Below are 13724 nucleotides of genomic sequence, written 5' to 3'. Positions count from 1 at the left end.
TAAAATGTAGGTTTCACTTTTTTAGACATTGTGTCTAATGTGTGCAGTAGTAATCGGGTAAGCAATGTGTTGGGTCTATGTAAATCCATCTGTCCTCACTGTTCACTCTGCCTTGATCAGTAAAATTTTGTAAAAAGTGCTTTGGTTAATTTTAAAAACACCTACATTTAAATACATTGATAAGAATTACATACACATGTATAAGAGCACGTAATATTTTTTGGCCAAGCTCCATAAAATATTGATCTCCCCTCCTGGGAGGCCAATTATTTATTCAATTGGTTCTAAGTCAGCTCCTTTAAGAGTATGTAGCCCATACATTTTGAAGAACAGCACTGACTTTATTTACAGTTTCTTATATAGCACTGCATATTTCGTTGTGCTTTACAATAGGACACAGTGATAAAACAAACTGGGTAGTAACAGATCAACATAGAGGTAGGAGGTCCCTGCATGCGTGCTTACAATCTATAGGGATAATAGGAGGGATACACAAGGATAGGATTCCACAGCATGGCAGTCCCACTATATTACAAGACAGTCCTGATGGGATGCAATTAGATATGAATGCTACAGGAGGTTATGTGGGGTACTGGAATATTAGGAGGCTTCCTGAATATTGACCAGTGCTGTTCATTATATATTGTAATACTTTTTGTATTACATTGCATCATATCACATCAATCGCATGATTGGTCATGAGGAGGTGATTTTATGTAAAACAGTTGTTGTTTTTTTGGACAACTCTTTTTTGCAGCGCAAGGGTACAGCTTTAGGGTCTAGTATAGTCCAATATGGTCTCATCATATGCGAACATATGTATTAATACGAGTCGAAACACATAATGTTCAATATAAATTTTTCCTCAATATGTAGCAATATATTTGAGAAATATTGAAGATTTGTTTTTTTGTGTGGACTGGGACTGAAAAGATGCTGCTGGACTTTGTTGACTATGTAAACTCTATCCCTGGTTTACTAGTAGCTATAGTCCATGTACCATCAATTACCTTGACATGACAGTCCATTGTAATAATGGGCAATTTTCAACAGTATTATACATATTAAAAAAAATCCAGATAGGAACACATTATTGATAACCGCTAGCTTTCATCCGCAACCTCTGATAAGAGGACTTCCATTCTTCCTCTTTTAAGAGCTGTGCACATCACCTCTAATCCAGAGATTCTTGATAGTGTATTGGACAGTATGGGTGAAACGTAATAGGGTGAGAGAATCAGAAAGTGAGAGATTTGGTAACAAATCTCCAGGTTTTTTTAAAGCGACACTGCAAAATCCAACTGATTTTGCAGTGTAAATGATTGATGCTTTAAAAAAACTGGAGATTTCTTACCAAATCTCTCACTTTCTGATTCTCTCACCCTATTACATTTCACCCCATGTTTCAAGACTTCAGCGATCACGGATAAAAAAATAGGGAGATTAAGTAAACGAGAAATCTCTTTTCCTTTTTGAGCTGTGTGTGCTGATTTTTTTGGGGGGTGGGTGGGGGTATTTTTGTGGGGGGGGTTTATATAAAAGATGTGCACTCATAATAGCGATTACAGGTTTTAAAGTAACAATAAGAATTTAGGATATATGCTTGTTTGATTACACTACCATGATATCCCTTATACTGCGTGAGTCCCAGCATCTGGTGTCATTTCCAGTACGCCTGGTCCATGACTGGTCTCTGACAATGGGGATGGGTGAAGCCTTAGGTTCAAGAGAGGCAATTGAATGCATCATGACATACAGGTGAGAACAATCACACAGTATTTATTCAGTCCTGTTTACGCAATCCGTCTATCCCTTTTGAAAAAGGTGCATGACACAGAAATGGCCGCCAAGGGACATCTAGCAGAATGAATAACCTCATGCCGTAATGTATGATATGATAATGCCTGTGGGCGTGTCCAATTTAGCTGCTTTTTTTGCATACCTAGCTGAATGTTTTTTCAAATATATTCTACACTTTACTAGCATGAATACTAGTGCTGGTTTCATTTCAATAGGTACCGTAATTTGGCCTGCGGATGGAGATACTTATCGATCTATATATCAGTTTCATGCAACAAAATGAATGTAAACACACTTCTGTCAGATATAGAAGTGATTAGAGGACTGTAATACTATCGTTCCATCACACCATGAGACAGGGGGCTTCTAACTTTCAGAACCGGCTGACAAGATCTGTGGTTCATTTTTTTTTTAAATGGCCATTATTGGCAAACTTTTACCAATCAACTCTGTTTGTGTAGATGACATCTTTTGTGCCTATGACCCATACACAAGAATTTCATGTCAAACATGCATAGAAAAAGAAAACCAGTTATACATGCATTTAATATAACAGGTACTTGTATAATAGCACGGCGCCCACTACGGTATTTGTATTTGCTTAGTGGGCTATTCTACGTAGTGAAATCGCATTGCGCATCGCACGGCACGTTTTCGATGCCATGCAATGGGATTTAGGTCACCCCCACTATCCACACCAGCCGGAAGCGTGGCGAGTGCAGTGAGCACCGCAAGGGGACGTGTTACGCTTCCTCCCGACCTTTTCATACCCCCACTATCCACGTCAGCGTGGTGTTGATTTTATAAAGTGTGGCGAGCGCAGCGAGCCACCGAGCCCGAAGCGAGCGGACACGGAATACATGTCAAGTAATCCGCGGGACTCACCACGTGGATAGTGGGGGTATGAAAGGTCAGAAGGACGCGCAACGCGTGCGCTCGCCACGCTTCGGGCTGGCGTGGATAGTGGGGGTGTTTTAGGAACACATTCACACCTGCCATATCATACATCTGAGACAGTAATTACAACATGTGTAAACTGTTAACTTGAATTTGCTTAATAATTATAACATTAAGTAATTACAATAATAAAAATTCAACAAGAATAAACACATGAATAATATAAATTAATCAAGATAAAATAAATTAATGAAAGAGTCAACTCTTCACAGTTTGCATTCGCCTTTGGAAGCAGTGCAAGTGCATGAAGAATACAGTTAAATGCATTATCAGCACCCATAGTCTTCTGCCAGATAAATTCCTGCAGGTAGGAGTCTAAATGCTGGCATTCGGTGCCTCTTTAGCGCTTGTTGCGCCATTTACATGACCCCCAAAGGCGCTCAATGTTCTGGGTGTGAACACCCGTTTTGGGCTTGACAAAATGAAATTAATGATTCACACGAGCATGGTGATATCCTGCCTGCTCCAGCTGCTCCGTATTATAAGCACGCTAGCAATCCGAGCAAATCGTTATCCCCGGTTCAATAAATTGATTTATGGCGGCCATCAGAGTACTGGCGTCACGTTTCTGGACTGGAGTTACAAAGCACTCACCAGTGTCCCTTGAAATGCCTCAGAATATCCACTGCTGAGGCAGCATCCGTCCAACGTGCCTTTTCCTTTGGACAAACAGGCTCATCTACTTCACCGATCTTACCGGGGCCGCCAATACGCCGCTGGGGCTGTGCCATTAGCTCAACAGTGCAGGCCTCCCGCATAAATTTTTTATAGAAGACCGCTGTTTTATTGGACAACTGCAGTTGTCGCTCACAGTAAGTGATAGTTGTCAGCTCCTCCGCCCAGGAATAAATGAAGTGGATAAGCTTCAGGAAGAATAAACGGCACTCCAATGTGCCACTCTGAGGCTCACCTTCCGGAAAGATTTGATATGGCAGCGCCACATGCACTCTTTGACAGATAAGCGCTTTGGGTTGCCCGTTCACACAATTTTGTGATACTGGCAACAAATTGTGCTGCTGGAAGAACACAACTGCCTCATCCTCGGTCTTTGGCAAGGTGAACATTGTGACACTTTCTGCAGCCATTACTGTCACTTGTCCTTCACCTCTCACTGATGCAGCCATTCCTGTCACTTCTTCAGCTCTGACTGAATCTGACAGGGAGCGGGAACTGTACTTCTGTCTGACTATGCTATTTACACAGCCTACACTGATTCTGACAGGACAGCTACGCTAACTGCGTAACAGCCGCCGTGCTAATATACAAGTACCATATTAACTAGTGAGATCTCATCACATCTCACAAAAACGGGCCATGCGATGTAATTTCACTACACTAGCATATGTATGCTAATTGGGCGCCCTGCTTATACAAAAGTACCATATAACACGACTGGCATGAAAATCTATTTTCTCAACTGAGCCACAATCTGCACAATTTTACTGCACCCTCTTTTCTATTGATACCACAAATTAAGGGGAAAATCTACTCTCTTCATATGTACTGAATCTCACACAAATCAGGTGATGCCGTCATCCATGGACATCTCAGAGTTATATAACTTCTAATCTCTCCAAAATCTCCAGTATCTTCCTAATCATCACCATTATTATTATTATTATTGGTATTATCATAAAACGTAGTTACTGCATCTACTGAAAACAAAGAAAAAATAGTGGCCAATAAAAAAAACAAAAAAGGCATTACAAAACTACCATCATTTACAATGCAACTGTTCTGACATTTTTCCCCTTACAAAGTAAATTGTAAGTAGTATTCTACTGCTAAATAACTTAAGACATGCTCTATGCATTTAATAAAATGTGTTTAAAAAAAGATTACAAAAGTTATTTACTTGTGTTTGGTGTTTTCGAACCACTTATCTCTCGCACAAAGATTGGTTCATCGTCGTCATCATCATCATCATCAACGTCAATTTCTTTTGCTCTTTGCTGCCATGGTTCAAGCTCTTCCTCCTCACATTCCATCAATAGTTCAGCCATGTTAACCTGGAAATAAAATAAAAAAAACTAAATAAAATAATTTGGCTCAATTCAACAAGCTGCATTCTGAGCAGCTTCGTAGTGATGATGGAATATTCAATCCTTAAGAATGAATCTTGTTGTTGACCCCTTAATAAACACATACACATTAACTTAAAGGCCCATACACGCCGTGCGATTTTGAGCTGAGAGAAGCTCAGTTTTGTCGTTTGAGCTGCTTCTAGCTCAACAGCCACCAAGTATGTACAGGACAGCGATGCACCATTGCTAGCCTGGCAGCTCATCTGCTGGTATTACCAGCAGATGAGCGACGGGGTGGAAGGCTTTCCATAGCATCCTGCTATTGAAAACTACATTTTTGTAGCTTTAAATAGCGTCCTGCTATGGAAGCATCCTGCTGTGGAAAGTCATCCACTCCCAGGGAAATCGCTAAAATGGGTGAAAATCGCTCAGTGTGTATGCACTGAGCGATTTCCAGCCCCAGTGATTTTCCCCATCATCGCTGTCAATACAAGCTGGGCAAAATCGCCCAGTGTGAATGGACCTTATGAGTGATTATACAATGTATTTTAGGATTTTTCAGTGATGGAAAATCGCCCTAATGGGTTTGGTGGCGATATCTTTGGAAAAATTTTTGTAGCTTTAAATAATAATTATTGAGTTATGCCTGCCATGTGACCATTCACTCTAGCAACCAATAGTCTCACAACCTTTATAGTTGCCTTGCATTAGCTTTAAACAGTAACATGTGGTACAAAAGATTCTTTAAATAAATATTCTATTTTGGACATACCTAATGGTGCCCACACAACTGTGTGTTATCTGCAATTTGAACTACTCCTGAATTTTGACTAAACTACAATAGTCAATTACAGGGTACATGCCATCTAGTTAAAAAATACCAGTCTGCACATATGGGATATGAACTAGATGCGATGCAATTTGAACTAGAAAATTCAAATCGCACCTGATAATCACACTGTGTGGGGGTACCTTAAGAAGTCAAAGCATGGTTAATAAAAATACTTATGGCAGGGCTCAACAAAACCCAGGTGCCAGGTCGCCATGGCAACCAGATTTTGCTTCCTGGTGACCAGTTTTGCCAGGAAGCAGTACTCCCCGGGCAGAGTGACTTGAATTAATGACAGTAGCAGGCCCCCTGGAGGATTATACTGTTATCTATAACATCCAGCGTCGCAGCAGCCGGCAGAGTGGTGCACAACTCACCCGGCTATTGCTGTATCAGAGCAGGTCTGTAGCGCGGCTATTTAAAACTTGAGCATGAAGCTACAGTGATAGCTCCTGTTTGGCTCAGGAGTCGTTTTGACTTTTCAAATAGTCGTGCTGCGGACTTGCTCTGTGCTCTGATACAGCAACTGCCGGGTGAGTTGTGTGCGGCCCTGCTGGCTACTGCGACACTGGATGCTATAGCTAACAGTATAACCCACCGCGGGGCCGCTGCTCACGTGTCATATGACAGGGGCACCAGAGGCTGCTGCAAATGCTCCTGGAGTCCTGATATGATAACCCGCCACGGGGACCCGATGCTTGAGGCAGAATAATCTCTGCCAGGACTCGCTGCTCTAGGTCAAGTAAACAGCACTGCTTCTATTGGGAATGAGGGATGGGGAAATGGAGAGGGGGTACTGCCACTCACTACCTCTCCCTTTCACCAATTTTCCATCAGTCTCCCTGTCACTCACTGCTTATTCTCTCTGTCACATTCTATCTATCCCTTTCATCCACTCTTGGTCACCCTCTGCCTCTCCCTGTTACCCACTGATTCTTCCTGTCAGTCACCCCGTTTGTCATCCTTTTTCTCTGCAACACCCCCTGCCTCTCCCTGTCCACCTCTACCTTCTCATCCACTATCCTGTAATGGTGCCCCTGCCTGGTAGCAATGTGACATAATATGCAATGGACATTATGGCATGTGGTATTATATATAATGGGCATCACAGTGTGTGGCATAATGTGCAATAGGCATTACGGTGTTTGGTATACCGTGCAATGGGCATATGGCATGAAGTATAATATGCAATAGGTATTACGGCATGTGGTATAATGTGTAATGGGCATTGTGGCATGTGGTATAATATCTAATGGGTGTTCGACATGTGTAATAGGCATTATGGTGTGACTTTTTGGCGTGCACTTTACCTATTTTTAGTTTTCTGGCTCCTACATTTTTTTTTTTTTAAATGTCAAGCCCTGCCTTATGGCTTTCCACCATGGTTTCAATTGTATGCTACTTTTTAGAATGCTGCACAAAAAAAAAAATATTATTTCATAACTAATTAGCTTAGAAATACACACTGTACATTATAAATGGAAATAATAGTTTACTGCCCATTAAAATTTTTCAGTTCTCACCACCAAATGCATACCTAGATATTTGCTTGTTAGCAAACCTATGTGCCACTCAATAGTAAAAATAGTAAAAACTGTATATAACATGTGTAACTGACAGAAGGTGGCCATTCCAGCCGAACTCCCCTGCCTAAAGGGGCAACCCTTATGGTGTGTACACACAGTGAGATTCCCTTGCTATTCGACTTAAGATTCGAGTGCTATGCAATCTTTGTTATCTCTGTACTATTTACATATAATCTGCATTAGATTTGCACTATATAGTCATTGCTGCCCTGTCTATCTGGGTTTTGATTTGTGCTGTCCCGGGAGAGCGCATCGGGATCGCAAGGTAAAAAACCTGTGCGATCTGCATGCAATTTTGACTATATAGTCAAAAGCTAATGTCAAATCTCACCGTGTGTGTACACAGCATAATTCAACTCTTCACTGTACTTTTCACTAACCAGGAATCGCCTACTTATTAGAAGCTTACACCTTCTTATCTTTTAGTAAAATATTTTGTTTTCATCTAGCCAGTACTATTTTGAACGAGTAAGGAATTGCACTCGTTTGGAATTTTCAAATTACCACTATTGACAATTGATTCATAATTGCAGCAGCAATTTGTAAGATGTTTCTTATATTTTTTCTAGTTAAAAGATTACAACTTAGCGCATTATGTAAAGTTGTTCTATAATAACAAATTAGCTGGCAAAGCTTCCAACAGCTGGGTCTACATCTGGTCACTCATTTTAATAAAGCTTCATTATAGTGGAGAACACATTAACTTAATATTACAAAATGAGACTCCAATAATGGGTCATGGGCCGGATGTCAGTCTCGTACTCAGTGGAGCACATTTTGCCACAGCGCATGGTCTTGTGAAGGTGGTCACAGCGTGGATTTATTCATTAAGTGATCGACAGTCATGAAACATTTGTGGGCAGTAATAGCGACTCAAATGTCGGCATATTGAAACCGTTTTGGGGACGTGTCACAGCTTGCAACCAAGATCCTATACACAGTAACCATGGCTCTATATCCATACTTCTGACACTCTACACCAGGCATTCCCAACCACTGTCCTCAAGGCACAACAACAGTGCAGAATTTTAGTGATATCCAGGCTTCAGCACAGATGGTTTAAATCAGAATCACTCAGGTACTAATTAAGTCACCTGTGCTCAAGCCTGGATATCTACAAAACCTGCACTGTTGGTGTGCCTTGAGGACCGTGGTTGGGAAGGCCTGCTCTACACAATCAGAACCTTGACAATCAACCAATGTGCATCCAATAGATCCTATATACAGTATATGTCCAATCAACATATGAAAATATTTACCAAGTTTTTTTTTTAAATTGCAGCACTTTATTCATTGCTATGAGGAGCAAAAAAAGCTCAGTCATCTATTCTGCTAGTAAAGCACTTAACACTTAAATATGTAAAAAGTGAAAAACCCAAAGAATAAAAATGCAAATCAAGGTAAGACATGTTCTGTGGGGTAGGTTTGAAATGGTGAGATTACTATAATCACATACAGTTAGATCCACTGTCAGTCCCTCCATTGGTTGTCTGTATTTGACCGAATCAATATAAAATACATCTCACATTTAAGGCCATTAACCTGACTACACCAACATATATTCCTTTGCTTATTTCAAAATATATCTTCACCAGACCTCTCTCCGCTCTGCACAAGATCTGCGCCGAGTGTTTGAGTATAGGAGAGCTGTGAGTGAAATGTGAAGAGAAGAGGGCTTTGACAACAGGAGGGAAGAGGGCCCTGCTCGGAGGAGTTTAAGGCCCCCATACACTATGCGATTTTGGTCTGATTTCATCCGATTTCGGCACTTTGTTCCGATAATCGGATGAAATCGGCCCAAAATCGTATGTGTGTGATATCTGATCCGATGTGCGGTCCCGTGCGCATCGGACCGGATCAGGGAGGTCGGACGGTCTGTACATACGATCACGTCCGACCTCCCTGTATGCATATGCCTGCCACCTGACAGGCATATGCATGCAGACACCGGGCGGGCAGCGGCCAGCGGTGGTGGGGGCGGGCGGCGGGTGCGGTGAGCGCTGCTGACCTGGCCGGGCAGTGTACTTACTTACACATAGCAGCAGCGGGGACGGGCAGCGCAGTGGCGGCTATTATATTTTTAAAATACTTGTCAAATGACCGGCCGCTCTCTGATTGGCTGAGAGCTCTCCGGCCAATCAGAGAGCGGCCGGTCATTTGACAAGTATTTTAAAAATCTAATAGCCGCCATTACGCGTCCCGTCCCCGCTGCTGCTATGTGTAAGTAAGTACACTGCCCGGCCAGGTCAGCAGCGCTCACCGCACCCGCCGCCCGCCCCCACCACCGCTGGCCGCCCACCACCGCTGGCCGCCCGCCCCCACCACCGCTGGCCGCCCCCAACACCACCGCATCCGCCGCTGCCCGCCCCCACTACTGCCGCTGCCCGCCCCCACTACTCCTCACCGCCCTGCAGCTCCCCGGGGTTTTTTTTTTAATATGGGATAAATCGCATGCGATTTATCCCATGTAAAAAATGGCACATCAAGTGCCAAATTGTATGTGAGCCTCCGGGGAGCTGCCGGGCGGCTCGCAGGTAAATTGGGTCCGACTTGTCCCTAGGACAAGTCGGCCTAATGTATGGGGGCCTTTACAATCTAGTAGGAAGGGGAGACAGATTACAAGAGGTGCAAGCAAGTGGGTGGTGGCTAGATAGCATGATATAAACAGACAAGGGGTCGGAGAACCAGCTAGTTCATGCAGTGGAAGGGTACGCTTTGATGAATAGGTGAGTTTTCGGTGCCCGTTTGAAGCTTTGCAAGGTCAGGGAGAGTTTAATGGAGTGAGGGAGTGCGTTCCACTGAAGGAGTGCAGCATGGGCAAAGTCTTGTACTCTAGCATGGGAAGCAGTGATCAGGGTGGAGGAGACGACAGTCGTCAGCCGACCGTAGAGGGCGGGAGGGTGTATGAATGGAGATGAGGTTAGAGATATATGGAGAAATGGAATTAGAGATGGCCCTGTATGTGAGTGCGTACTCACAGATGCGTACACGGATTGGTAAGGTGCATACACGGATTTTAGCCCATGTACGCACCTTAAGACTCACCTCTTGCCTCTAAACTTTCTAGCGTTCCCTGAAAACACCTGGTAAGGCAAACATATTCCAGAACCCCCTCATAACATCCATTAGCAGTCATAACTAATTGTATCCCATCAGGACTGTCTTGCAATCTGGAGGGACAGCCATGCTATAGAATCATATCCTTATGCATCCCTCCTATTATCCCTATAGATTGTAAGCTTGTGAGCAGGGCCCTCCTACCTCTATGTCAGTTTGTTACTACCCAGTTTGTTTTATCATTGTTTCCTGTTGTAAAGGGCAATGGAATTTGCTGTGCTAAATAAGAAACTGTAAATACATTTGTCAGTCACTGGGTAAAGTTGGGTACACACTAGGTGATTCTCCACTGATATTGATAACTATATCGGCGGTGCCACGGAAGGATCACATAGTGCACACACACTGACAAATATTGATAATTATATCAGACAATGACATCACTGGGCCCCCACTCCATACATGCAATCACTGGCAATATTGGTCAGAATAAGCTGCATGTACAGATGACGAGGAGGGCCATTAACAATGCAGGGGAGCACATATCATTAACTACATTGAATGTACACACTGGTTGATGTTTGCGATACATTGATGATTACATTAGTAGTGTGCATTTTGTTAATGATAGATTGCCCAGTGTGTCTTTCATTTTTCGGCAACCTCCAAAAAAGCTGCAAAATGATCACTGCCAATTGCAAGCCACTCACTGCAGAAAGTCTATGCTGTGCTCTAGGACTTTATACAGGTACAAAGCAATGCCAGCTCTCAGATCTGAGACAAATACCATGCTGCCACTGTTATTGATGGTAATGTGGCATGTTGTTGACACTCCTTCCTTCCCAAGCCTTTTATGTTCTCTGCTGCTGCTCCCGGCCACAGGAACCTGATCTACCATCAGCGCCTCTCCTCTCCTGTAAGATCAGGGACTGTGTGAGGAGGCTGCTGTTGCTCAGGACTGAAGAGGGTGGAACTGGGAATCCTCCATTGCCTCTCCAGCTGAGATTGCAGGCACACATTGCTAGCACTGTTGTTCTGTGCAGCAGATGAGCTGCGAGTTATGTGGCAGACAACAAGAGAGAGGCAGCAGGTAGCAGCCACCACACTCACATACTGTACATTAGCTGCTGCCTGGCTGCTGGGAGGGGTGAAGGCAGCACCTTCCGCCCGCAGCCATCCTCCTATTGTATGGCAGAGGCAGCAGCGCCACACGGAGTCCTCTCAGGGCGAGAGCAGCGGCGGCCACACCGATCTCGTCACCCCTTAATTACAGGAAACTCGTCCGTGTGACGCCTGATCCCCCTCGCCCCCGCACCGCCACCGGCACTCCGCTGCCTGCCTGGCTGACTGCTCGGGCAGCAGGAGAAAGGGAAAGCAGCAGCGGCGACAACACGCACGGCTCACCAAAGATGGCGTCCGACACAGGCAATGGTCGGCAAACCATCTCTGGTCTGTAGTAACCCCCCCTCCTCCCCCCTTGCGATTCGCTCGGGCCCGGGGACTCCGGCGGTGGCCTAGAGGAATGCCCCGGGGAAGAGAGCTTACCGTGTGAGCTATGGTGGCGGCTCTGTGTGCGGAGCGGCTCCGGCGGGTTGGCAGATAAGGCGCTTGCAGCAGAAGCCGCGCCGGGGCTGCTAACGGAGAGTTCGCGTGAACTCGCTGCGGTGGATGCTGGGTAATGGGGTAGGTCGGACAAGGCTGCCTGTGTGCTGCTGGAGGCGCGCAGGCCGGGGAGCATGTGCTGTCCTGCCCCAGCACCGCAGCGCCATGTCTATTTGGGAGGCGCAGTGCGAAGGCACAGAAAGAGCTTGTGCAGAGTTGGAAACAGACGGAAACCCCCAAATACATACATACACGAGACTTGGGACAAATAATAACAATAGTAAAACAAAGTTCTACAACTTTTCTACTAAACAGATTTGGGGATAAGTTACACTTCTATTACTAAGGTATAATAAAAGGAATGGCATCTACGAGATATTTGTTCTATTTTGATATATATATTTTACAAATACTCTGATCAAATTTTATTTGTAAACATTCGTACTTCTGTTTCTATTTTTGCGATATTAATTTATTGTGCTGTTGACTATTTGGCTCTTATTTCAACTCATTTTAACTAATTTGTGAGTTTGAAAGTTTACAAAATAATTTTTAAAAACACAACTCACTTTATTAACCCCCCCCACCCCCTTCCCTCCTCAAACCCGATTTTGAGTTTTCCAGAATTTTACCCATGGTACAGCCTATGTTATCGTTTTTTTTTCACATAGTACAAAAACTCTTCAACTAGAATATTTAGGGCTCTATACACAAACATGTTAGTGATGGCCAACAACCATCGATGATTTACAATCATCAATGCTCAATGATGAATACTTTTACGATCAATAGGGGAGAACCAGATGGTTTCCTGCCATCGATGGTACATAGGTACCAAATATTTTTTTCCCTAAAAGTGTCAGGACACAGAGATTAGTTCCGTCCTCAACACCCATTAAGCCAAGCCCTCGGGCTATGATTGGCCAGCACTAATGCAGGGATGAACATCGGTGGGTAAAACCATAGACCGTTCCATTACAAAAGTTTTTACAGCATTAAGGTTAACCATCATTGGTACCATTCATGGATAACCCACAGATGGCCATCCATATAACATGGAGTGCTATTGCTCTATTTTTATATAAGATTGCCACCATATGTCATCAGTGTTGGTACTAGGTACCCCCCCCCCCCCCCCCCGGCAAAAGAGAGGCAGTGGGTGATGCAGGTGACTATGGAAAGAGGCAGTGGGGGGCATTTACTAAGATGGGAGTTCTATTGAAGATGGAATGTTGCCAATAGCACCCAATCAGATTTTATTCCTTATTTACTTTGCACCGTCTAGAACAGTGGTTCCCAACCCTGGTCCTCAAGTACCCCCAACAGTGCATGTTTTGCAGGTCTCCACACAGAATCACAAGTGCTATAATTAGCTCCACCTGTGGATCTTTTCAAATGTGCCTGAATAATGAGTGCGCCTGCCGGGTGACCTGGAAAAGGTGCAACATCCCATCTTAAATAGAACTCCCATCTTAGTAAATTTGCCCCTCAGTGTCAGGCAATGCTGGGCATAGGCAGTGTGATGCTGGGGAGAGGAAGTGGGTGAAACTAGGCAGCAGCAATGGGTGATGCAGGGTAGAGGCAGTGGATGACATATAATGGGTGATGCTTGGAGGAGGCAGTGCATACCTCCCAACATGACCCTCCCCAGGAGGGACACAATGCTCTGTTTCTGGACTTTCCTCTGAATGTATGATTGCCACCACCTGTGGTGAAACACCTTTCTTATTAGTAAACCTGTTGAAAACAGGTGATGGCAATCATACATGAAGAGCAAAGTCCAGGAGCAGAGCATTGTGCCCCTCCTGGAGAGGGACATTTTGGGAGGCAGTGAAGCTGGAGAGAGGTGGTTGGTAATGCTGTGGACAG

At 44.1% G+C, this 13724-nt stretch overlaps 1 protein-coding gene across 5 annotated transcripts in view; it reads right to left on the bottom strand.

Moving 5' to 3' along the window:
• ZNF280D (zinc finger protein 280D) overlaps positions 1 to 12043 on the bottom strand; it is a 48824-nt gene extending 36781 nt beyond the window's left edge. Inside the window, exons 1-3 of one of the 5 annotated variants that reach the window (XM_083183850.1) lie at positions 11041 to 11547; positions 4693 to 4766; positions 4613 to 4662 (exon numbers count right to left, since the gene is read on the bottom strand). In XM_083183850.1, coding sequence (XP_083039976.1) covers positions 4613 to 4662; positions 4693 to 4766; positions 11041 to 11151 — 235 coding nt within the window. In that variant the 5' untranslated portion in view covers positions 11152 to 11547. Of the gene's footprint in view, positions 1 to 4612; positions 4767 to 11040; positions 11548 to 11798 lie in introns of those variants that run through there. The other 4 variants (XM_083183851.1, XM_083183847.1, XM_083183852.1 and 1 more) reach the window with 4 other exon arrangements.
• Positions 12044 to 13724: the final 1681 nt, after the last annotated feature.

This window comes from Crinia signifera, chromosome 4, assembly GCF_055691185.1.
Source record: "Crinia signifera chromosome 4, ASM5569118v1, whole genome shotgun sequence".
NCBI lineage: Eukaryota > Metazoa > Chordata > Amphibia > Anura > Myobatrachidae > Crinia > Crinia signifera.
Note: the sequence above shows the minus strand (reverse complement) of the source record. Positions and strands in the feature narration are given on the sequence as shown.